The 25262-nt window shown below is 37.6% G+C and overlaps 1 protein-coding gene across 1 annotated transcript in view; it reads left to right on the top strand.

Moving 5' to 3' along the window:
* LOC103471850 (rap guanine nucleotide exchange factor 6-like) overlaps positions 1 to 25262 on the top strand; it is a 63908-nt gene that overhangs the window by 26412 nt on the left and 12234 nt on the right. The window contains exons 2-5 of the mRNA XM_008421085.2: positions 3519 to 3589; positions 5667 to 5723; positions 13917 to 14000; positions 25009 to 25084. Of these exons, the coding sequence (XP_008419307.1) occupies positions 3519 to 3589; positions 5667 to 5723; positions 13917 to 14000; positions 25009 to 25084 (288 nt within the window). The remainder of the gene's footprint in view (positions 1 to 3518; positions 3590 to 5666; positions 5724 to 13916; positions 14001 to 25008; positions 25085 to 25262) is intronic.

The raw sequence follows: 25262 nt of genomic DNA, 5'->3' as shown, positions 1-25262 counted from the left end.
GGCCTGCAAACACTGCCACCTGTAGGCGTCTCTCTGCTAGTGCTTAAGAAGGTTAGCTTAAATCCCTGCCGTCTTAGGAAGCACTCATCTCCTTACATGAAGTTATTTATACACGCTCATTGTTTTTAGATGTTTATAGTCACTGGTTTCTGAAAGAGCTAAAAGAAAATCTGTGGAAAATCTGTTGGTTTCTATATGAGCGTATTTTTAAATCACAGCAAAGGAGGAAACTAATATGCAGCTAAATTCCTGGCTGATGGTTCTTGTGGTTAGCCAGCAAGAAGAAGAAGACGTGGTTCTGTTGCAGTTATGTGGTTCTGGCTTTAGAGCACCGGGCCACCAAGCTGCCTCATAGTCAGTGGTTAAAATAAAAAAATAATCAAAACAATGCAGACATAATGGTAGGAAAGATTCTTGCTGACAAACACTCCAGACTTTCTACATAGATTATATTTATTCCTGTAAAAAAATTGTAATGCTCTAAAAAAACCTATTGCTTTTTAAATTAAAAACTAATCAATGACGTGTTCTCTTTCTCAGCGTCACAAACAATAAAAGAGCAAATTAACAAACAAAAAAAACATTTTATAGCTCCAACTTTTGTTTTTTATTGCAAAACTTTGGCTTTGTAGTTGTCAAAGGTCAAGAAAACAAAACAATTGTCTTTAAATAAATTTTCTTGATCTGAAAACATCTGAAAATCATGCATCACATATGTGTGTTCATAATAATTAAACATATATTTTTAAGACGGAGTATTGTTTGAATGTATAATCAGCTTAAAAATTGACGAAATGGCCATGCTGCTCTTGAATTCAGTGGTTTTTACCGCTGTTCTTTTGTCGTCCAGTAGGTGGCAGTAGTTGTCTTAAAATAGAAGCTGCTCTTCAGACCTTTTGAACATTGAAATCTTGTTACTCAGGATTTCACTGTGTGAGCATACAGAAACCGTATCCATGGCAACGCTAACCTCTATGTGCATCCAAACCGACCTCTATTTTATACTTTGCAACATTTTAATGTTATTGCATAATTAATCTGTGTAACTATCATTTGTTGTTAAATCAAAGGTAGAATCAGGAATGGGATGACATTCTCACAACATAGCTGAAAATAAAACTTCCAAACTAAAACGAGTGTGATCTAACTATTTAAAACATAATGGCAACATTTTGTTTTAATGTTGCCATTTAACAACATTAAAACAAAAATGTTTTAAATTGAAACATTAAGTGATTGTTACAGTTATAATTGTTATTTGTGGTTACAGTTATAATTGTTATTTGTGAGGCTTATTTTAGAAGGACTGTTTGTTATAGTCTCTCTAGGTGATTGTTACAGATGTTGTTGCCTTTGTCATTGTTACATTGAATGTAATTTCTTATTTTTGTTTTTCTTGTTTTGGTTTTAGTTTTTTCGGTTTTCTTTTCTTCTAGAACATTTTTTATTTAATTATATTTTTCTGTTTTTCTCCTGTCATTCGTTATGTCTTTCTTAATAACTTCATTATATGTACAATCACATGTGGTGACAAGTGAGTTTACAGCTTGGTGGAGGGCTGTTTGTTTACGTAGCTCGCTAAGCTAACAGAGCCCCGGTGTGTGGCACAGAGGTCAGCGATCCTGAGGGAGAGCTCATCAGTACTAATTTATCTGTGAATTACCATGTAATAGACACTTAATGCATGCTATTTACCTGACATTTTAAACATGTTTACCTTTCATCATTTTATAGCCACTGAAACCAAGAGAAGCTATTTGTATTGTGAGCTTCTTAAATGAACTTCTGCTCTTGTAACAAAAGTTTAATAAACTGGGGAAGAAAAGGGGAAAACACACAAAGTCATACTTTCTAGCTTTATAACATACATTGTCCTTGTAGCTTGCTAACTGTAGTTTTTAAAACTGTTGTCTTTATAAGGGTGTTGAGAGGAACTATCTGTTTACAGGAGGTAGAAAATTCTAGGATCTCTTTTCAGCCAGCTGACCTGCAGTGTGCTGCAGCAGTATGTATTTAATAGCATCTCATTAATAGTTGTAACAGTATATAAAAATAAATGCATTAAAGAATAATGTAAAAAAAAAAAAAGAAACTAATAAATCAATAAGATTGGGCATAAAATAGAAAATCAATTCTAAACCATCCTGTTGAAAATGAGATAGTCATTTATATTGCACTTTATAATAAAATAAGTTGGGAAAAGTCCTTATTTTTATTTATTTTTCATGCAATATTTGATACATAAATTACTTAATCAAACCATTTATTTATTTCTATTTATTGGTAAATTTAGCAGTATTTGTCCTCCATATCTCCCAGCACCATCCCATGCCTAATTACACCGTTGATTCATTTCCTTCAACAACAAAAGATCAAAATGGCTGCTAGCGATACTCATTCATAAGAGAGATTAAAAGAAACCATCTTCTGCAGCTTTTCCTGACTGGTTTTGATTTGAAGGTAGAAAATAACCTGGATTTGAGTTATTTTGGTCACACTTTATACTGTCTGCAGCCTTTCAGGTCAAAAGTTTTCTTCTTTTATCTTTCTAAAAAGTGATTGTCTTCCAGTTCTTCTGTCTTCTTTTATTCATTTTGTTTTCCATGAAGGAATACAACATTGACAGTCCTCTCACACACAGCATGAACTCTGACAGTTGTCTCCATGTCACAAAATGTTCAATAATTCCAGGATTGTTGCTGTGAGACACTTAACCCAGAGACAAACTGTGCGTTCAGTGTGGCTTGATGCGGACGTCTGGCCGGGTCTCAGGACAAGCTCTCTGTTGTCCCGCCGCTCTGCCGTCGCCACATCTACCTCCAATTTTCTGCCTACAAAGGCCTCCCAGTAGCTTCCACCAGTCGTGCAGCTCCAGCCCAGACTCAGGGCCTGGAGGTCTGTGGCCCAGTGTGCAGCGGCAGACAGTGGGGTGGCTGTGCTGTCTGCCAGCTCTGGGAGAGGGCCACTTTGTTTCACCTCAGACTTGGACAGCGGCCAGACCATCCCAGAGTTACTCACTGGGTCACTTGATGAAGTAATTGAATAGAGTTTATAGTTGAGCCGTGGATCTTTTTTTATTTCTTCCCCTCTCTGCTGCTGCTTTATTGCCGTCTATTTCAACGTTCAGACTCACAAGTCAATGAAGCCGCGCTTGTTAAGAGTTTTCCGTCATCCCACAGTCGGTTTATGTTCTGCAGCGTGAACTAGCAGCATCATAACTGTTGAAGCGAATGGATAATTATAATTCACCAACGCTCAAATGCATCAATTTGTGGCGACACTCATTTAACAAGAATAATGTTAATAATCACAGATGAAATTTATTGAGGAAAAATGGGTTTAATTTCAGCTCAGGGATGCCAGAAAATTATTTCTGAAACTATTAATGATATAATCAGTTATAATGATGAATAATTTACACAAGAACATATAGACAGAGCTTTATTAACTTTTTACAACTCTTATGATTAAGTTGGCACGGATCTATGTCCGACTGACCTTCTGCTCCTCTTCCTCAGGACCTGGAGATCGTTTACTCGTATCTCCATGGGATGGAGGCTCTGTCCAACCTGCGGGAGCACCAGCTGAGGTAAGCGTCTGCACCAAACGTAGATATTCTGATACAAACATGTTCTATCGGCGCACATCTAAGATGGGAAACTAACAGCAACTTGCTGAGGAAGAACTGAAAACTTCGACAAGGTCTTTTTTTCCCCTCTAAGGTCTCTAAAGACTCGATACCTGGAATATTTTAATATAAATTTTACAAAAGATAAAAATAAAACTGAATAGAAGCCAGAGACCCTTAAAATCACATTTTATTGCTTGTGGGTGCTATTTGACAATAAGCTCATTATTTTTAGTCAATTTTTTTTCCACATTAACCTCATGATTCTTCTTCCTGTCTCCTCTTTTTGTTTAGTCAATCTGCTTTCGATTGTTTACCCTCTTCCAGCTTTAATTAACATACTTTTGCATTTTATTTTCAAGGTTAAAAAGTCTGTCAGTTTCAAGTAGAGCTGCCCAAAAAACAAAATATATATATAATTTACATATATATAATAGAAATCTGTATCCATATTGAAAAGCCTGATGATCTGCACTATACCATGTTCTTTATTGTCATTTTTTACTACATCTGTATTTCATTAAATTTGACCTTCTAAACTTGTTCACTCAGTCCAGTAAAATTTCTTCTAATTGTTGGTCTGTGTCCACTTTCATTCAACCTATTTGATGTGTGAAAATTGTAGATTTTTTTTCTCTATGTCAGCTTCCCCGCCTATTTTGCCTCGCTGCCCAAACAGTGTGTGTTAGAGGTCTGTTCCCACCCTGGCCTGTGTGCACACACAGGGATTATGTGGAGTAGGGAACAATGTTTCAGCGTGCGACTCGTGAGCGAGAACATTCCAGCGCCTGAGCCTTCAGAGGCCTCCCGCCCAGCAGCAACCCGCCATGGTCCTGCCTGTTCGGATCCCCAGGAATGTCCTCGTAGTCCCACAGACCAGCCCACCACTCCTGCCAACTTCCAGACATCCCACTAACTATGGGATTATGTAAAGTCCTTTTTCTCAACATTTTTCCTCGCAAGGAATGTGTTGTTTTTCTCTTGTGGTTCTTTCACAGCTACTTTTTTCCAACAGTTTTTTTAAGTTCGTTTTGAATATTGTGAAACTAGATTTCCTGCTATAGTTGATTTCACTACAGTTCTCTCACACAAGAATTTCTAAACATGGGGAAAAGTTTTCTATGGCTTTTTAAATGTTTATGTAGCTGAACCATGCGATTCAAAAACGAGACCTGCTGCTTGTCAAATGCACATGACTGTTAACATGGTGCCACTTGGAGCAGAAAGTAGTTCATGCTAGGCCAGTTGTCTAGTCTTGTTTATTTGAACTAGATGAAAGTTTTCTATTTTCTCGATTAGTCAGTGCTAAATCTTGGCTATAAGCTTCAGGGTTAACTCCTCTAATCTAAAAGCAAACCTTTTATTGTCGCATTGCCTCTCTTTAAGAAAGTCTCAGAGGCTCAAGCTGCCATCCTACAGGTGGTTAGTGGCAGGATGAATGAAGTTTAGATTGGCTGCACATCATTTTGGTGTCACAAAGGCAATTAGGATGAATGAAATGTAACATTAGCAGATTATGATGATTATTGGAACATATTTTACCGTGTCAGTTGTTGTGATGTGCAAGCTTGGTCCCTATAATATAGTGGTCTACAAAATATTGAATACAGTCGGTGATTTGCAGCTATGATGTATTGAAATGTTGATGAAGAATACAGTTGAGTATATCGTGCAGCTCTAAATTAGTATTTAATTGGATTTTATGAACTGCAGAAATGTCTGAAGACAGATCAGACTTTTCCACCTGGAGCTCAGAGTCTGTCTGTTGGTGTGTCTGTCTTTTTTTTTCTCCTCATCAAGCATGCAGAACCTTATGCCAGCTATTTATAAAAGCATTAAGCACCTGACAACGGACATACTGCACGTCTCTAAAAGTGGTGGAAAATAAATCTGAGAAAATGTCCTGGATGTGTCTATGAATGTAACATAAAATTAATATTTACCTCTGCTAAAGCTTTTTATGTAGTTTCTTTCAGTGCTTGTAATAAATATGATATTACTGCAGGTGACTGACGTCCTTCTTGCTCTGTTTCCACAGAATAATGTGCGAGACGGTGCGATACGAGAGACACGAGGCCAACGAAGTGCTTTACTAGTAAGTCCTACAGCGTGTGCATTCATGAATGCAGCAAGTAACAGATTTACGGGCTCTGACCCCGGCAATAACTGGATGTTATTGATGAACTGAAACAGGGTGGCTGCACACAGCAGAGCAAATGAAACGTTGCAGGCAAATGAAAACAAATGTCTAAAGTGCAGACGGAGTTAAGGCAATCCCCTGTAGAACGTTAGTGAGTAAACACTGTTTCAAGGCATCTGAGCACCGCTAAGAAGAGAAAAATATCTTTTACAGTAGAGGTAGGACGTTAGCTGGTCACAGCTTCACACTTCCTCCTTTAACATATAATTTGTGGTTTAATTGAATCAGGAAGGTGTATTGAAAGCTTGTGGATGTGTTAGATCAGTTTCCAAAGGCTGCCACTGCTGCGCTTCACAGAATCAACACTTAGTGTTTGACTGCTGTCACAGGCTGACGACTTCCTAACACCCATGGTGAGAATGAAGTCTGTTAATTAACTCTAAGCTTTTCCACAGGCTGGAGAGAGTTCAGTGTCCACTATGTTTTCTTCCTTCACATTCCTCGTATGTGTTTTAGGAGATAATGAAGAAGCCCAGACACCTTCCTAGCAGTCCTCCTGGTGCTTTAGCAGCTGAGCAAACAAAAGATCTACAGATTAAGTAGTGGTTGAATAATGAATTCAAGTTTGAGCATGATTCTCTGGAACCACACACTGTGCCATGGAAATATCAAACCATTTCTAGTTTGGTATATGTTGCTTACAATAAGTTATAGATTTTTGTAATCTTTAAAAGTAGCTTTGATCAACAATCCTCACCTACTGAAGGATATAAGCCGAAAAGCAAGCAGAAATGTTTTTTAATGAGCATTTTCTGAACAATGAGAGAAATATACTCCAAGACCACTTTTAACCACACTGAGACACTAACAATATGAAAACAAAATACATAGAAACAAGGAATTAAGTTAAAACTTCTACACAAGCTGTAGTGTGGTGTTATCTTCTAATTGGTTGAGTTGTTTTAGTCCTCTGTGTTGCTGGATGTATCCCTTCTCCCATGGAAGCCGTTTCCATCCATCCAGCTCATCTTTCTTTTTGTCCATCTATAAAAGCATCAGTTCATCATCCATACTTTGATCCATTTCTTTATCCCATAATTTTGACATGAAAACCATAAAAACTTTAATAAACGGGTGTTATGTTAACTGAGGACTGATTTGTGGTGTCCTGAAAGTATTCGGTGACATGTTGACCAAACAAGCAGGAAGCTTCGGCTGAATCTTGTGGAAGATGAAGTGTACAGCCAGCTCCTATTTATACAAGATGCACTACGATGTAAATTTAAAATAGGAGAAGAAGTTCTTCAGGTTTCCAAGCATACTGTTTGTATTTAACCAGATAGAAACCTGGTTCTCTGATGTCAGTAAAGTTTCCTAAGGTGTGGAACATTCAGAAAGTAGTTGAGGATTATAACCAGGCAGTCTGTGTGCCTTGTAGCTGACTTCTCATAGAAACAGTGATGTAGCAGCTCTGCTCTGATAGAGCTGTGAACTAAAAACCTTCTCAGAAACACAGCAGGTTATTTCTCTCTTCCTCATTACATGTTTCTAAGCCTGTGGCCATTTTCTTTCCAATGACTTTGGCACAGCTGTTCTGTTGCATGTCTGTTTGCATTTATTAACCCATAAAAATCGTGCAGCGCACTCCCTGATAAAAGCAGGGGTAATAAACAGCAGAGGTTCAGATTGAGTTTTGTCGTGCAGGAACTCAATCAGACCTTTCCCCATGGATCAAACAAACCTTTAACTGCCCGTTATCACGTCTTTATCTATTGAGAACAGTAGCAGCAATATGCTGTGGAATGAGGGTTGTAAAAGCCAATGAGGGAGGAGGGCTGTTAAGGTAATCATATGGCTGAAGCAGTTTGCCAAAAAATAAATGCTTTAGGAGTTTGTCATCAGTGAGACAAGGATTTCTCCTTCAACCATCCGATTTTTACGTTGGGCTAAACCCGGACTCTAAGTTTTTCTCTCCTACAGAGAAAATTTCCAGAAGTTAGTTAATGAAGCGCTCACTTCTAAGCTCATTGAGTGTCTGTGGCTGTCGGCGGTCCTGGAGTAATGATGGGAAGATGAAGACAGTATTTCTAAAAACAGTTCTCATATTTACTGCCTGAGGAGCTCCCTGGAGTGCTGACACTATATATATGCACAGATATGAACAGTCTCATTTAATATCTTCTGAAGACATGACATCTCATAAAAAGCAGAACCTCCCAGAGTTTACGGTCGTAACGTTATTGTGCTCAACCATCTTCACGCGGAGACGTCAATGTTTTCAACGGTGGGAACATTTTTCTGCCTAGAATTGCCCATAACTACGAATATTTGACTCATGCGATGCACTGGTCACATTTAAGCTGTTTACATTTATGCAGCAGAAAGTACAAATAATATATATATATTGAAATTTGTATGTGGTAACAAGTTTCTTCTTAAAAAAATAAGAAAAAATACATTCTTTCAACCTGTCTCCAACATCCTCCCTTGAAATCTCCAAAATGTCAGCAATATTAGTCATTAATCCTATAACATTGCTAGAAGCACTGTATGGTAAAATATGAATGAAACTATAAATAATAAAGACAGTGAATTCAGTTTTTCTGTGGTTTGAAATGACCAGTTGAGAGGTGGGTCTCTATTCAGAGGATACCTTTAGAAAGGATCTCACAGGTTCTTGTACATCCTGAGGTGTTTTGCACTGAGCCCTTAACCAAAGGCCGCAAAGCAACGCAGCTCTGGCATGCTGCATGATGGTAGAGGCTGTGACTGTCTATAGGCATGTAGTTAACCAGCAATCAGCAACTGCATTTGACCAACAAGTGCCAAAACATTGAGTTTTACTGGTTGAGACACAATCCTAATTCAGGTAATGACATGCACAGAATCTTTAGACTTTTTTCCTCTATGCACACACACTTTGATGGTTCTGAACGAGAGCCCCAGTTCACCACTGTCGCTTCAGTGCCACCATCGCAGCAGGAAAAGGGACAAGGACAAAAATGCAGCATGAGGGAGTTATCACCCACATGGTAGAAACACAAAGACTGAGAAACCACTGTCAAGTTTTCAAGAAGTGTGCAACAGTTAAAACGTGTGGATGCTTCCATAATGATCTTCATTCATTTTTACTTCCTCACTCTGTTCCAGACATTTCCATTGACATCTCTATCATCTCCAGAAGACATATCAGTCTCCGTTTGTATGACTTTACCAAAAATGAGCTGAGGTTTTTTTTATTTTTTTTTTAATTCTTAAAACAATATCTGATTATTTGGCACACAGATCAACAAAATCTCCAAGAAACCACGGCTACACAAAAGCACCTCTTAGTTCCACCTCTGGTGTTCCTCAACAACTTTAGCCGTTCGTTAATCTATTCCGAATTATCCATCTTAACATCTGCATGCCGTGAAAAACAGATTTTATTCCCTTCTTTGAGCTTCTTGTCAGGTTCTTAAGTTATCTTTCTTAAAAGTTGAAAATAAATCTGGTTCATAAAAATTTACTTTGGTTTTTCCAAGCGTTCCATAAACTAGAGATCGGAAATTGTCTATAAAACATTTAAAATCTCTAACCAGTTGGTTGAACATTGTTTTGTGTAAATATGATCTGGACTCTGTGAACTGGAGCAGAAGTCACCACATGTTGGACATTACATCAGCGTTGGGTCACAAACTGCTGATGGTGCGAATATAACAAACAGCTGATCCCAAGTTCCTAAATCACGATAGCAACCAGGGATTTCCTCTCCGGTCATAAGACTGACAACAGAAAGAGCAGAATTCTGAAAGATTATTCAGGCTTTTTCCCCTCAATAAATGTCACTGAAAACTACATTTTTGTACTTACTGAGTTTATCTTTTTTTATATTAAATGTGTTTAATGATGTGAAACATCTTTGTCAACAGCACTAAAACAAAGGGGGGTAAATAATGTTTCACAGCACTCTACATTTTTCCAGACTGACATTTCCTACGTTTGTGAGGCTCTGAAGCTCTTTGTGGGGAAAAGCAATCTCATTAAAATCTTTTCACATTTTGGTAGCTAACCAACATTCAGCACTGATAGAACAGGTTTGGGTAAGGAGGAAATATTTGATTCTGTTCTCAGAAATCCCACTAAGGTAACAATGCCTCTTACCCCGACACTCGAGCTGTTTTTGGTTCTGTTTATTGTAGAAAAATTGTTGGCTTTATTTCGTAACATTATACACATATTGTGGCTTTGAGTCTCTGGAGAATTTCATGGTGAAGGCAGCCGTACAATAACATCTTAATGGTTACCGCTGCTGTTTTATTTTCAGCGGAGAGAAACCACCGTTGTGTCGTAACTCCTCGTTCTGTGTAACCTTGTGTTGTTCTTTGTGGACATTTCTTACATCTTTGTTTGGCCGTTTGGGAATCCATTGTAGTATGAACTGCTTCACATATAAAGAAATCATAACTGTCATGTTAAAAACACTTAAAATCCAACAGCTGCTTTTGTTTAAATAATCTTTATTAAACATCATTTGTATGAAGATTAAATATTGATTTTAAACCCATATGAAAACAGAAATTCTCCATGACTTTTTTTTTAAAAATATATTCTAGATGGAAATGTTTCATGTTTGTTTATATCCTGTCAAGGATATAATAAATATTAAATCTACATTTTAATTTTTTTGATTTTTATATATTTATACTTATATTCATCTTAGTCTAATTTTATCCTTTCCATTCTATTATCCATTATATAAATTAAAAATTTAATCTGTAAATCAGTTTGGAGTTGATTAGATCAGGAGTCTATGTAAGACCGACATCTTCAGAGACTTTGTATGAACTTGTGGAAGTAAATCTACTTTTGACTTCATGTCTGCTTTGACAATAGTATACATTAGTACTAAAAAACTCCTCTTAGATTGTAAAATATTTGACTGTTTTGAACATTTCTTATGAGTAACTTCTAACAGATAAAAAGATCATGAACTGGAATAACCTTTTAAGTTTCCATATAACAAAGATAAAAAAATGTTTGAATTAGCAAAAAATGTTAAAGTTTGTTTTTAGCTGATGTTGGAGTTGGAGCTCAAACCAGAAAAATCCAGCTGAGCGTTGCCAGAAGGGAAGTGGTTATCATGCTGAAATCTGAGGAGTGCAGAGTTATGAACTTCTGAACTTGGATTGTACTAATCATTGATTATCATAAGGGGAATTTAATTGTTGCTTCATGTTTCATGAGTCAAAGCTCATTTTCTGAAACTCTACATACTGGAAGCGTTCTGTCTTCATGGTTTCACCTCTCCATCTCCGTGGCGCACACACAAGCAGACTCCCTGTTGTTCCAGGCCTCCCTGTGGGCTTTTACAGTGTTACTGTTTGACTATTGCCTCCTGTATGGATGACCCAGATCAGTCAAGCCGTCCCAGAGCATCTTAGTCTTCTTTCTGAGTCTTTTTTGTTTTGGTGCGTTCTCCTCCTCCTCTTGTTAGGCGCTTCCTTCGTTTTGTGCTTGCTGGTTATTAATAATTGAAGGTTTTGTTTGTGCTCATCCCAATGCAGAGAGGGATCATGAAAGTATGGAGCGAGTATGTGGGAGAGCGGGAAGAGACAGTGGAAAATGGAGCATGGTTCCTTTTGAATAAATGAGAGATTTTATACTCTGTCAGGAGAAAGTGTGGAGAGGAGGAGGAAGAGTTGATTAAAAAAGAACAAGTCAGCAGCACAGAGGTGTTGGGTGTAAATGTATGTTCTTGTGTAGGAGCAGGTGTATAATAGGTTCATCCATCCTTTACTTTTCTGTAAGCGCAAACCAGTGTCACATGTTTCTGCTGGTTTGCTGGTTTTAATTAAAAAGTCCAATTTAGTCCTTAAACTTTGCTTGTCGGTCTCATGACATGCTAATAGCTAATAGCTATGCTAAATATCTGGGCAGCAGAGATGACCTTCCACAGTAACATGTTGTTGACAGGCTATGCTAATCCACTTCATTCGCTTTTGTCACTCCTTTTTAAATCTCCGACTGGTTGTACGGTTAGAAAGCGATCTCTGAAGATTACTGGAATCGTCAGTTTGGAACTGGTCTGTAATTTCTATGTTTAGCTTCTGGGTTCACGTCACATTACCAGTTAAAAACTCAGGATTAATGTTTCCTTCTCTGAATTTCTGCTTCCTCTTTACAGTCTGCCAGCTGCCTCACAGTACATATACTGACAGTGTCCACAGTGGAGTGCTGTTTTAAAAAAATGCTGCTGTCCATTCAGGGAAAAGCTGGCTTTTTCTAGTAGTAATATGTAAAATCAACTTTTTTGAGTTATTTAAAGAGACAGAGGCCCAATTTCAAGGCAGTAAGTTGTAAAGTTACATTTCTTTTTGTCATATTTGATATATACTGCGACAGACTGACGACCTGTCCAGGGTGACCCCGCCTCTCGCCTGAAACGCTCGCTGGAGATGGGCACCAGCAGCCCTCCCGACCCCACTAGGGAAAAGGGTGTACAGAAAATGGATGTATGGATGGATATTTGATATACATACAGCAGTTTTATAACAACAGAAGGTAACATAGTTACTTTATTGTGCTATGAAGTGCTACTCTGTGGCTGGAAAACACATAATCCTGCCCGTTTAAGGGAAAAAAGATCAAATTAAAAACATAACTTATCCTCGTGAGTTATCCTCAGTTCCGCTACAATAAACAACCGACTCGTTAAAATCCTGAAAATGGTGCCAAAGGTAAAAGGTGCTGAGACCATTACTCTATTTTTGTTGAATTACTTATGGATGATGGAATTGATCTACTGATTTCAAAATGTATCTATTAATTTCTAACCTAACACTAAGAATTTATTTAAAGTTACTCTAGCAAAGTCAGATTGAGTTTTTCAGTTTTTACTATTCATTATTGCCACAAGAAAACGTGTAGCAATGCTTTTGCTCTGTGTGAACATTTTTGAAAATAAAAGGTCAGTGTTTCTCATTAAGATCCAAAAAACTGAGTTGTCAGATATTATCTGAACCCTAAAACCCCATCCATCACCTCTTCCATTGCAGTATCTCTCAGACCAGCTAACTGTGCTTTAAAATAATAATTTTAAAAAGCTAGTACGGTTTGAGGCTGCATACCTTGGTGTAGGCATGCTCCTTGCATGTGGGTATGATTTATTCTCTGGATTTGTTTGTTTGTCCTCTTGTAAGGATTAGACTGCCTGCTACATCATCTGAGGGTCAGTGTGAGTTTATGTCTGTAGCGCCCAGATTCTCAGTCTGCATCCCTCACCAGGGTAATGCTGTGGGTGGTTTGTTCATTCATGGTGCTACTCCGTCTGTGCATCTCTAAGGAAGCCTTCTCTTTGTTTTCTGCTTCCTTTTTAGTCACTGTTCTCCCACAAAGCACTACAAATTGGAATTTTAAAGCAAAAATCTATGAATGTTTGATCCAGGAGGAAATATCTTGTACACTGTCAAAAAAGGGGCTGCAGTTATTTAATATTCATGTTTAAGAAGCTCTTTTCTAGCTTTGTTATGTTATTCATGCTACTATTAATGATAAAACTAATAAATGTGTACATGAGAATGTTGATGTAAAATATAAAGATGAGTTTATGAAGGTGCTTCTTAAATTGATGCTTATGTTTGGAAATTATTTTATGTAACAACCACAAACATCAATGAGTTATACTGGGAGTAAATTTTAAATATTAAACAAATCTTAATATTACTGGATGCATTTGTATTCAATCCATTTTACTTTGACAGCCAAAGCTATCAAATGCATGCCACACTTTTCAGATTTTAGTTTTTGAACACCATCTTTACTTTTTCTTCCACTTCACTATTATGCACTCCACTGTGTATTTTCAGAGTATTTTAAGCAAAGGGGTTATTAATTAGATTGCAACAGTTTGTAAATTTAATTTCTGCAGATGAAAACTGTGCAGAAACTGGCCAATCGGAAGAGAAAGAGCTATTAAAGAACTTTGAGGGGTGAAGCGTTACTATTGCCTGATTTGAGTGATAACAGGGACTGTTGCTAATTATCAAACTAACAATGAAAGCTTTTACACGCCTGTTTATTACTGTTTCACTATATTTGTGTATAAAACTCTTGGAATGTTGTTTCTCATTCTTTGTATTAATTTGAGTCTTTGCTTGTGATTTTCAGCCCTGATGATATGGGAAGCTGCTGGTACATCCTGTTGTCAGGCTCGGTTTTCATCAAGGAGTCCATGTTTCTTCCAAGAAGCAGGTAAGATCACCAACCAGCCTCAGTGCTATTGGAAAGTTTGATCTTCCTGAAACATCAAAATGGTGTTCTTCCTGCTGTTTAGTGTTCATACTTGCATAGTCAAGAGATAAAACTTAAAATCTGGATGTTCTAGACCACTGTATCTTGTTCATTATAACTTATTCATATCTTCTGCAGAATTTAGTCATGACTCATTTTCTTTTTTTTACTTTACAAAATTTGTTGTGTAAACTCAATAATTTTGTCAGCACAAAGAATTATGAGGAATTTACAGTTAAATCCACAGGATTAGAAATGTCTCCCTGAACTCTGCACTGATCAGCACCACTGGACCCAAAACCCAAATGTTAAAGAGCTGAGATTTCACAACCAGAGCTGTAAAATGTGGAACTCTATCTGTGGGCGGTTTGGAAACAATGATCTTTTTATCCCTCCGGCTTGCATAACACACCTACGATCACTGAGCTTGTGGCTGACGCTTTAGCCATTGGAGCAGAACCCTCCTGGCTCTGCAGTGGGGGTCTTAACGGGTCATTCTTTGGGTTCTTATGAACATGGGAGGAATTTAAAATGGCTGAATTTAATCAGAGATGCTGATCTAGTCTGAAACAAATCTCAGTTTTACAAAGGTGAAATTGTGATCTGGATGCCAGATAATAATTTGCAGGTTGGTTAAAGCCAAACGTCTGACTTCAGTTCCTAAAGCTTTTACTAAGTGATGGTTGTGAAATAGCTGAGCCTCTGCTGAATAATGAGCTTATGTGCTAACTGATGTGATCACATTCTCAAGTTTCTACATTTGGTTGAAATTGTAAATATGTTGCATTAACTGCTTAATGATCAACTTTGGAGTTTTATTATTTGAGTAGGGAGATGGCCATGTTATTGCAAAAGTCAACATGTCATTTGGTTGTAAAAATCCACATTATTATTCACATTGACGAAGCAGAGGCCGATGTGGCTGATGGCAGAAGCTGACCAGGTGTTGCAGTCTGAATATTATGGGAAAACATAATATTCAGATTCAGAAAATCATGTTGGAGGAAAGTTTGGAAAGAGAAGCTGTTGATTGTTTTAATAACATGATCTGCAAACGGCAGCCAACATTAGACAACACTCCAAGATGCCAAGATTCTATAAAATACTCTTTTCACAACATGCAAAACTTGTTTTCTTAAAGAGGCCTCTATTTTTGGTGTGTAAAGTTGAATTAGCACTCATGATTTTCACAAATCCACCCACTTTTCCTGGGTTGGATTCATGAGGAAAACATGGGTGATGCTCTGATGCCATTTAGCTGCTGCAGATCTATGTTAGTTATGTTTTTGTTGGTTTCAATATTCCTCTACTGAAGCAATATGGGAACCAGCCTGGTGGCCCCTAACGCTATGTAGCCATTATAAATACGTGAATCAGGACAGTGTTCATTTGGCCATGAAAATGGCTGTTTGGCTCAAACAAGGTGACAATTTATTTGTTACTACTATCAAAATGTGCAGAATTTCTGCCTCCAAAAACAGGGATGTTTTGACTTGTATTGTTCTCTGGATTTAATAATGGAACCTGTTTTATAACCAGTAATGTGCTGCAAATTCTGAAGATATGGCTGACCCATCCCTTCATGAGAAATGCTGATACTTTGTCAGGAAATCTTTTCAAGCCTTGGTTTAGTTTCATATTCTACTGGTTAGCTGTTGGTCACCTTATGATTCGAGTCAAAAACAAAAAAAACTCCGCTCTAAACGACATAGCACCCTCTCAGCTTGAAAGGGAAACCATTTAATAACAGGAACAGTTTGGTTTTTATACTGGGGAACTGCAAGAAAAGTCCTAATCAGTGAATATGTGGAGGCCACCCCATGTTGTGTCTAAGAGTATCATTAGGGGTCTATGACCTCAGTTACATTTACCGTTACCTACTCAGTTTTGTCAGGTTTCCTCTTTGTTAGAATGACTTCTCCTCATTAGATGCTTTTTTGAATTTGCACCAGGAAGAAGAAAACACATCCTCCTTCATCTAGTCTATAAAGACTGTTGAGGGCAGGATGGCTCTGAGGGGAAATTGGTTGTGACATGAGGAACTGAATGGAGTCCGGCGGGACTTCCTGAAGCTTTTAAAGATGCGCTGGAATTGGGTTTCAGGCGGACCTTACCCAGAAATGGCTCTCCGTATCGAGACTGACAGCAAGGTTGAAAACCTGATACGGCTCCATCCTTCTCTCAGTGCTTCTGCTCTCCTCCCTGGTAGCTGTAGTGAGATCTGATCTGGGGGAAGATGAATGACTCAGCCGTTAAGTGAAGAAGTTGGAGCTCTTTGTGCGTGATTTCAGCCTTGTGTGAAATAAAATACAACTCTTATGAATTAGTCTTTAGGAGTGGGTGACGGATTTAAAGCGAGTGCAGGAGCATGGTCTGGTAAGCTTGATCAAGAGGCATCATGTCTTTATATTGAAGCTCAATAAATCATTATGGAGCTGCTGTAATGACAGATTACTAAAGAGTCAATAAGAATCTTCACTTTTCTATCTTGACAGCCATAACAGTGAAATGACACTGTAAAACCATTTTCCATAGCAGTGGTTAGTTTGCGTTTTGTAGGCATGTGTTGATTTTCTTCAAATTAGATAAAACTATTTTTGCAGAAAATCTCACAATTTCTTAACCAACTCCTCACTCGCTTACTCAGAAATCTTATTTTACATGGAACCGGAATATTTGACCTTTAGTTTTGGATTGACTTGTGGTGATTAAAAGAAAATCTCAAGTTAAACCTGGAGTCTTCAGTCTTAATTTATTACACATTTGTTCACAAATGTGTTTATTTTTGTGACAAAAACATTTTTCTGCATGAATAAAGATTTTATATATGAACATGCCAACATTTTTCATGATTAAGAGAAGCATAAATGCATGAATGTCTTATCTAAAGCTATACAATATAGCTTGATTGTGCAGATTATTGCAACTGACCATTTGAAAGACTATTGTTGACTTTGTAAATGTTCAGCTAACTCAGATATTACTGATTATTGATGCCCCCAAATTTATAGGAACATTTTGGGATTCCTGTTAAAACCTGACCTTGTACAAAGAAAGGATTAAAGATTAAAGTGAGCAAGTTTGGTTCTGAACTGACCCATTTCAAGCCCACATAATGTTGATTGCATGAATTTGAGCGGAGACTGCAAATCTGGCCTTTTTGCCCAACAATTCTACAATGATGGTCTAAAACCCCTAAACTTGTGGATCTTTCCCACATGGATTGAAGCTTGGATGACATGTTTAACCCCATGGATTAGAAATGAGATCTCACTAAAGTTCATGTTTCGAAAAGTAGTTGAGAAAATACTTTAACAATATAGTTTATTTACAAAAGCCAGCAGTGTAAGTGCACAATTTGCTGAATACAGATTGGTGTTCTCAGGTTTTGCAGCTTTTCTGACAAAACATCTAATTAACACAAGTTCTTGGAAATTATTTAACTTAGGATGATATAACACTTGAGTTGTAAGTATAGTGTGTCAGGTTTTATACCAGCAACCAATCAAAGCCATATTTAGTTTAATTATAGATTTGGAGTAACTGATTTTGGGTAATGATTGCCTCTGAATTTCTCCTCGGTGTTCCTCAGCTCTTATTTTACAGATTTTTCTCCCATCCTTATGTGACTCAGACTTGTTGCTGTACGCAATCCAGTTTGCTTTGGAAACCTTACAGATTTTGTTTACTGCTAAATTTAGAAATGCTAATTGTGGAGATTGTAGTTTTTCATGATGGACTGAGTAACACAAGAGGAATTGTTCTGAATGTCGGAACAACTTCTCTTTAAATTAACTTGATATCTTCCCCTGTATTGTGAACTTTATTCACCCTGCTAACGGTTTAACTTCCCTCCCTGCTGAGTCGGTTCATTATGAGCAGACTGCTTCTAGAACCTTCAGCCACTTTTAAATGAATCAGCACCTGGTTAGTGGAGGAAAATCAGGCTGATGAGTTAATTTGTGTCTTGTGTGTCGCGAAACGGGCCAGTACAGCTCAGACTGAGAAAAGCCATTCCATCTCAAGTTTCTGTTGCATGACTACTTGTGTTTTTTGTGTCCAAAGCTATTTTCAAACTGCTGATCTTTTTTTTTTTTTAATTCCAAGTAAAGGAAACATGTCATCTTTCATCCAGCTAGTTGGAAGTGCACAGCAGCAGTTGAGGGAGAGGAAGCAGCCAAATATTCTGTACTCCATACAATCTAATAAAACTCAGGTTATTTGAGCATGTTTAAAATGTTGGAATCTGTAAAGAAATGACATTTATTCCCATTGCATATACAATTGTGAATAACCTTGGCCATATTTGTGTTTTTATCAGAGTTCATTGAACCACATGCTCTTGGTAAGTTCTTTGTAGACTAAAAGTGCCAATATGAAAAATTGGGCCGATATTGATATTATGTTGGATTCTAATATTTAACTGTATGATAATATACATCAATTTTGACACTAACAACATCAACCTTACTTCTCTACTTTAGTTAAAACCCCCACCATCCTGCATTACATAACTGTGACTATTACATGACCAAACACGCATCACATGGCTGACCAACCCGCATAGTCTGCAACAAAATGAAAATAAAGATTGGTTGTTAATTTCAGTCCAGTTTTACTTATCAAACCACTACTGGCATATTGATGTCGACATGTCGTCCATCCTGACTTAAAACAGGAGTTTTAACGTTTGTTAATCAAGACAGAGTTGAAAGATTAAATTTCATCTCCTTTCTCTGTCTATGAAACGGTTCCTATAAAATTGTTCACTTTCTTTGATTTGGTGCTTTACCCACTTATTGTTTTTAGAAATCAGTCATCATCAGTAAAATTTTGCTTTTTGACAAGAACCCAATAAAAAAGACTTTCATGTCAAAGTGAAAATTGATAATAGTATTATTAATTGCATAAATATTCATCCACTTTAAAGTGGCTGACCTAATTTAGCAGAGGTCCAGCCAATTTGTGCAATTCGTCTCACATTGAATGGAATGGAGATCACCTGAGTGAAGTTACTGATTTTTAAAGACTATGATCTATTAAGTTTTTATTAGTGTTCACAGTAAATTATAGTCATTTTTCAAAAACAGACTGCCATCAACAGACTGCTTTAAGGTGATGTGATATCTTTGCTGAGTCATGTTGAAATTTAAATATGTAAAACATGTTAGAGAAGATTCCTGAAACTTTAAGGGAATTTCCTCTTATGCATCTGGATTCCAGTAAAAGGATTGAGTTTAGTATAAACTGTCCAATTAAAAAAAATAATAAAAAACTTTCTTAAAATATATTTTTATTGAATTAAAACTAAAAGATTTAATAAAGTGAGGAATTTTTACTGTAATGGGAGGACAGCGGTCTACACCTAACTACAACATAAATACCCTGAGAACAAACTGTCCTCCCTCCCTCTCTCATGCGGTGACTGTAGCAGGAAGTGAGTTGTACGCTGGAATGCTGTCTGTCGTCTACGCTCCACATTACGCTGGGAGAGAGGAAGGGCAGACGAGAAAGGGGGCAGAGCTTTTAGACAGGAGCTGATCCACACACACACACACACACACTCACTTTCAGAGCCACACACTCCCATTTCACAAAACGCAGATCTCCGACGGCAGCAGCGGGTGTGTGCAGGACGATATGCTGCAGTCACACATTAGTCCCAGAGCTTGGGACGGATTTTTGGGACTCTTTCCGGACTATCAGGAGGAGATATTTTAAGGTGGGATCCTGTTGTCTTCCCAGGTGGCCGTGTCACTCTGCGAGCACTTTAGTGTGACAGGGTGAGTGCTCACGCTCCGGCAGCAGCTGCAGCTTCTTCAGTCTGATTCAACCTAAAGACATGATTATAGCTCTCACTAGATCTTCCGTCGACTCTGGAGTTCAGGGTTGTGAGCTTAAAGTGGGGCTCGTCTCCACGCCGGGAGCTGGTAGCTGTAAAGCAGTCACGTCTGGAATGTGAAGCACGCCTTTGAAGTTATTTAGGATATGTCAGCCAGGAACGGGTGTGTATTTATCAGGTTTGCGACTTTTGGTAACTTTATAACCAAAACAAGACATACTGCTCATGCTGCAGGGGTAAATGCGTTTAATATGTTCCAAATGAATTGCTCTTTTAGTTGTTTCAATCACACTTCTTCCCTTTCTTGTCAGTGTCAGGAAACTTGTATTTTGGGAAGTTAAAGTCACGAGTCATTCGGACATTCTTGGCCTCAGTGATGACTTCTATTTTGGGTCTGAGGGTAAAGGTTTAGGCTGTGTGTGATCCAGCCATGATGATCCTCCTAAGCATTCTGTTCATCTTTGCCAGGTGGGCGAGCGGTCAGCTGCAGCTGATACAGATGCTCCAGAGCGCTTCAAACTCAAATGTGGTTTTCATCAAATTATGAATCATGACCAGTCACTCCTCTCCTCCAGTCTCTTCTCTACACTCTTCCAAAGTGTTGTAAAACCAGGGAATCTAAACTTTATTCAGCTTAGAGTGTTGTAGTGTTAAAATCCAGCATTTCCCTTTTAGTGAGTTTAATACCTAAGCAAAGTGAAGAGATCGTATCCACCCAGATCAGATCCAGGATCCAGGCTTCAGGGTTAGTGATCCCTGTGGAATGATATTTCAGATGTGCAGGTTGGTTGGAATGCTAAAGGGCCACCAAGGCAGAGGAGAGTCTGTCAGAGATGACTGAAATGTAGCAGCTGATCGTTTTCCAGGCTCTAAGTCAGTTTACTCTGGATGATAAAGGTAAACTGGTTGGCTTGTCTATAGAATTACAGCTTTAACCTTTGGAATAAAACGCCTAACACTTTATTGGATATAAAAGCTGGAGGTGAAATGATGTTTGCGGTTTTTGGATTCTGATTTTGTTGAATTGCACAGTTTACCTATGAGCTTTACTACTTCTGATGATGCCCAACTTCCTAGTTTTGATGCATTCATTTACAAATTAGCATGCAACTAAACGAGACAGGGATCTGAAACCAGGGCTCCAACTCGTGATTATTTTATTCAAATAATCATTTATCCGATATCTTTATTGTACAAAGATATCCGATATCTTTTTTGGATGAGGATATTTGATAAAGATAAAAAAAATTGGCACAGGTTTTGCCAAATTTTTATCTGATTAAGACAAATCAATAATGCACAGAAAATTGAAACCAATAATTCAGCTAATTTTTTGAAAAAAGAAAATAAAAATGTTCTTGTCTAGAATACCATAACAGCATTTCCTCAGTGCATGCTTGATTATTTGAAACAAAGGATGATCTACAGCTAGAAAAATGCTTCTGATATCAACATATAAAATCTAAGCCCTTTCTGATTGACTTGTCAATACAGTGTAAAGCTGATTGTTTATTTTTTAGATTAACCATTTAATAGTAAGATAATAAAAGATGTTTACTTTTAGATTTATTTATTTATTTACAATTTGCAGTTGGTGAAGATAAAACAATACCTTTTGAGGAGTTCTGGGTAGAACATAATTAAAGCAGATTTTTTTTTCATTTTGAGTACAAAGTGTATATATTTTGTACAGTTTTGGCTCAATTACTGTTCTGAATATGTTTTCAGCAATCTGCCTTTTTTAGTCTGTATGCTCCAATAAATTCTTTATTAATTACTTCATCAGTTGACTATTATTTCAATAGCTGGTTCATTACTATTAATCTGATTAATCATTTCAGCCCTATCTGTAACAACAATCTGTAAATAAAGATCTTATATGCTACTTTATTGCACCATTTTATTCTTCTAATTCATCAATGTGAAGAATCTTCTCAACTGTTTTCTTTGTACATGGAGAGCATGTCCTAGTCCCAGCAAGTGAAGGACTAAATGAATAGTAGCAGATTTAGTCAGGTTCTTATCGTTGGTTTAAACAATAGTAAAAGAACGAAAAACAATCAGTGTTGCAGCTTTTCTGTGTTAATAATATGAGAGTAATGATTCATTCTGACGTATTTCTCTGGTTGTTAAATTTGTCTTTCTGGTTTTGGAAGTTTCCCATCTTCTGCAGTTCTCAGGAAAGCTGAAACAGAGCTCACTTCAGACTAAATTCCTCATTGCTTGGTAATTCGTAGGAACTGCTTGGTGCACTTCAGCACCATCAGTTTTGCTGATAAAAATCAAGTATTTGTATTAATTTTAGAAGTGACACCATCCCAATCAATTCTTCACATAATTTCTGCTCTTGCAAGATTTTTTATTTATTTATTTACTTTCACTGCTAGTCCTGGAGCACTACAAGCTTTAATCTCCAAACAAGATAGGTTTGTGTTCCTCCCCCACGCTGCACTTCCATAATCCCTGCTTTAATATCTCACATTGCCAGCGGTGCGTTTATTTTTTATGTAAAATTGAGCACTGGATTACTAATGTCAGGAATGGAGGAGCATGATTGAACATGTCACTCTGCTGTCTGCACTGGGCGTCCTGATGCGTTTGTGATATGTATATGGGTGGAAACACAGCTTAGAGCTGCTGGTAGCATCAGAAGCAGACCTAGCTTCCTGTAAAGCCACTGCCCCCCTGACAAATCAGCAGAGCTGGAAACCAGTTGCAAAAGAATTACAGCATTTGTCTTCTTGTTGAGAACCGCAATAAAAATACTGAGTAAGCTCTTCGCGTCGGTGTGTTTTGTCCCGTGGTGGAATTCAGGCTTGTGTTTGTCAGGGAATACAAGCAGAGTTACAACAGCGTTAGACTGAAGCTCAGGCAAAGCAAACAGCAACAATCAGCATTAACCCACTCGCTGCCATCGCCCTCAGGCTGCCGCTCATGTTTTCTTTGATTTAACACAAGCTTCTTGGCTTAACTTATTGCTTTTTAAATTGTTGAGTTATCAAAGTGAGCTTGGAAAAATGCACTTTGTCACTAAACAGACAGACTGACAAGAGTTGATAAAGTTTCTAAGCGTTTTCTAGAACAAGAAAAGCAAAGCCAGTGAGATCTGCTTGGAGAAGTGAATGTGTCTGCTCTGTGCCACTGCAGCCAGCTGGTAATTATTTCCCAGCGTGAACAAACCCCAGCTATAACATGTAGCCACAAGCCCAAAGTGTTTATGTCCTCTGGGCCTGAGGTCTGCTCTCATTGGCCACTCACTTAATCTCTGGGCGCCTTTACCTACCTGAGATACCAGTTTGCCAGTGGATTTTAAACATCTTTATAGCTTAGTTGATGACATTAGACAACAAAAATAAAATCTTTAAATATTGAACAAGCGGTGGTCTGTAGTCGTCATCCATCATATATAAATAGATAATTAACATAGGGCTTTTTTCTCTTGGACTTTAGTTTCCTAAAAGCTTTTGCTTCACCCTGGTTGTCAGTTGTGTGGGTTTCCACTGTGGAGTCCAAATCCGGGTCGTTTATGGAAATAATGTCTACTGAAGCTGAAACATCTTCCTCTCCACAGAAGATTACAGGGTTGGATCAAATACCCTGAAATCAGATCAATACAGCATTTATCCTGTAATATTTCATGGTTATTATGGTTTAAAAACCAAGTAAAGTCACTTCAGACAGTGTGGTAACACGTAACTATAAATGGACTTTAAATGAACTGTGTTGATCCCGAATCAAGAGTCTGTGTGGGAGAGGCCAGTGGTTCAGTTAGGAAAATAAAAATCTGTCACAGCGACCACACTTGCACACTTTAGTAGAGTCACTCCAGACCTTATTTAAAAGTACACAGTGCAGCTTTAGCAAACTTTAAATTAATCACTGACACAAACATCATTGTTTCCTCAACTTTGGAGTTGGAGGAAAACTTTCACCAACGCTGCAAAAACACAAAGTCACACAAAGTATGTTTGTCTAGTTTCTAGTGCAAAGACTTTAGTACATTTGCAATAAGACAAAACTAAGTCACAACATTTTCAGCACAACAAAGGAGCTTGTTTTAAGTAATTTAAATAACTTCCCATAAGTAACAATATAGCAGTAGAACCAGTACTTTCTCATCAATATTAAGGAATTATTCACTTAAAACAAGCTTCTCTATCTTGCTGAAAAGTTACTTTTATGTGAGTTTTGTCTTATTTCAAAGGTACCATGATATTTACAGTAGAAACTAAACCAAAAACATTTGGCAATATTTTGTGTTTTTGCAGTGACAAAACTCTGGTCGAGGTTTCAACCTGGGGTTTCATCCAGAACTTGTGCACAATGGGTTCGCTCTGAAAATAATTCATATGTCAAAAGAACATTTCTAAACGTTAAAAACTTTTATTAGTTAATCCCCTTGTTGCCTCTGAAGGGAGAATTAACCACCACTACCAGCTATCAAGTATGATGGTATCTTTCAAACGTGAAATCTGTTAATAATCAACATTACTTGAATGTTAGTACTTTTAAAATAAAATAGATGCTTTTGATTAAGAAGACTATATTTTAAAATGCTCCTATATCTGAATGATGCAAACAGAGATGGTTTGTTACCCTAACTCCAATGAATCTCAGGAGTTTATCTAACCAAACAATGAGCCAGCAATCGAGATTTGGGTCACATTGTGAAGCGAAAGATGTTTAAAATAACAAACAAGGACGCTCTTGTTTGTCTAGATGGGAATCGTGTTCTGGACAAAGGCAGCATTCTTCCCAACACCCACAACTGGGATCTGTATGCTTAAAATTTCCATGGCTGAGAATCTTTTTTTTTTTTTAATTCATTTTGGATCTTTGCTGCTTTTAATATTTCTCTGATCATTAGAAGGAGGGCTTGCTGTACAAACTGACGTCATGAGAGTGGAGTTTTCCAGAGCCGGGTGTTTCCCTCCTGAATCTGAAAGGAGGCGGTGTACAGTCAAAGCTTTTCACTGTGTTTGGGTAGAAATACATTTATGGGATTCTCCTCTGATCCTATCTGACAACGATTAACAGAGAAACGTGTTCATATGTGAATATAGTGCAAGTCAAACCAGACTCTGTTGCTTTAAGGTGCATTATTGATGTTTTTTTTTTCTTGTTTAGTTTTGGGAAGCGATCAGCAGGCAGCCTGCGGCGTGGATGTGAATGCATCGTCCTTGAACCCTCAGAAATGATTGTGGTGAGTTCATTTCTCTGCTTTTTAAACTCCTGCTCAGAGCAGACTTCCTTTGTTCTTATAAAAAGTGTGAAATCTGATGTATTTTCTAAGATAAATAAGTAAATAAGAAAATAAAATGTTGCAGATGTTTATTTTTTCTCACTTTATTCCCATTGGCATTCCTTTCTTGTATCTTTTC

The sequence above is a fragment of the Poecilia reticulata genome, linkage group LG10 (assembly GCF_000633615.1).
Source record: "Poecilia reticulata strain Guanapo linkage group LG10, Guppy_female_1.0+MT, whole genome shotgun sequence".
In the NCBI taxonomy this organism is placed as follows: Eukaryota; Metazoa; Chordata; class Actinopteri; order Cyprinodontiformes; family Poeciliidae; genus Poecilia; species Poecilia reticulata.
The sequence above is the reverse complement of the archived record's forward strand: the minus strand, read 5'-3'. Positions and strand labels throughout refer to the sequence as shown.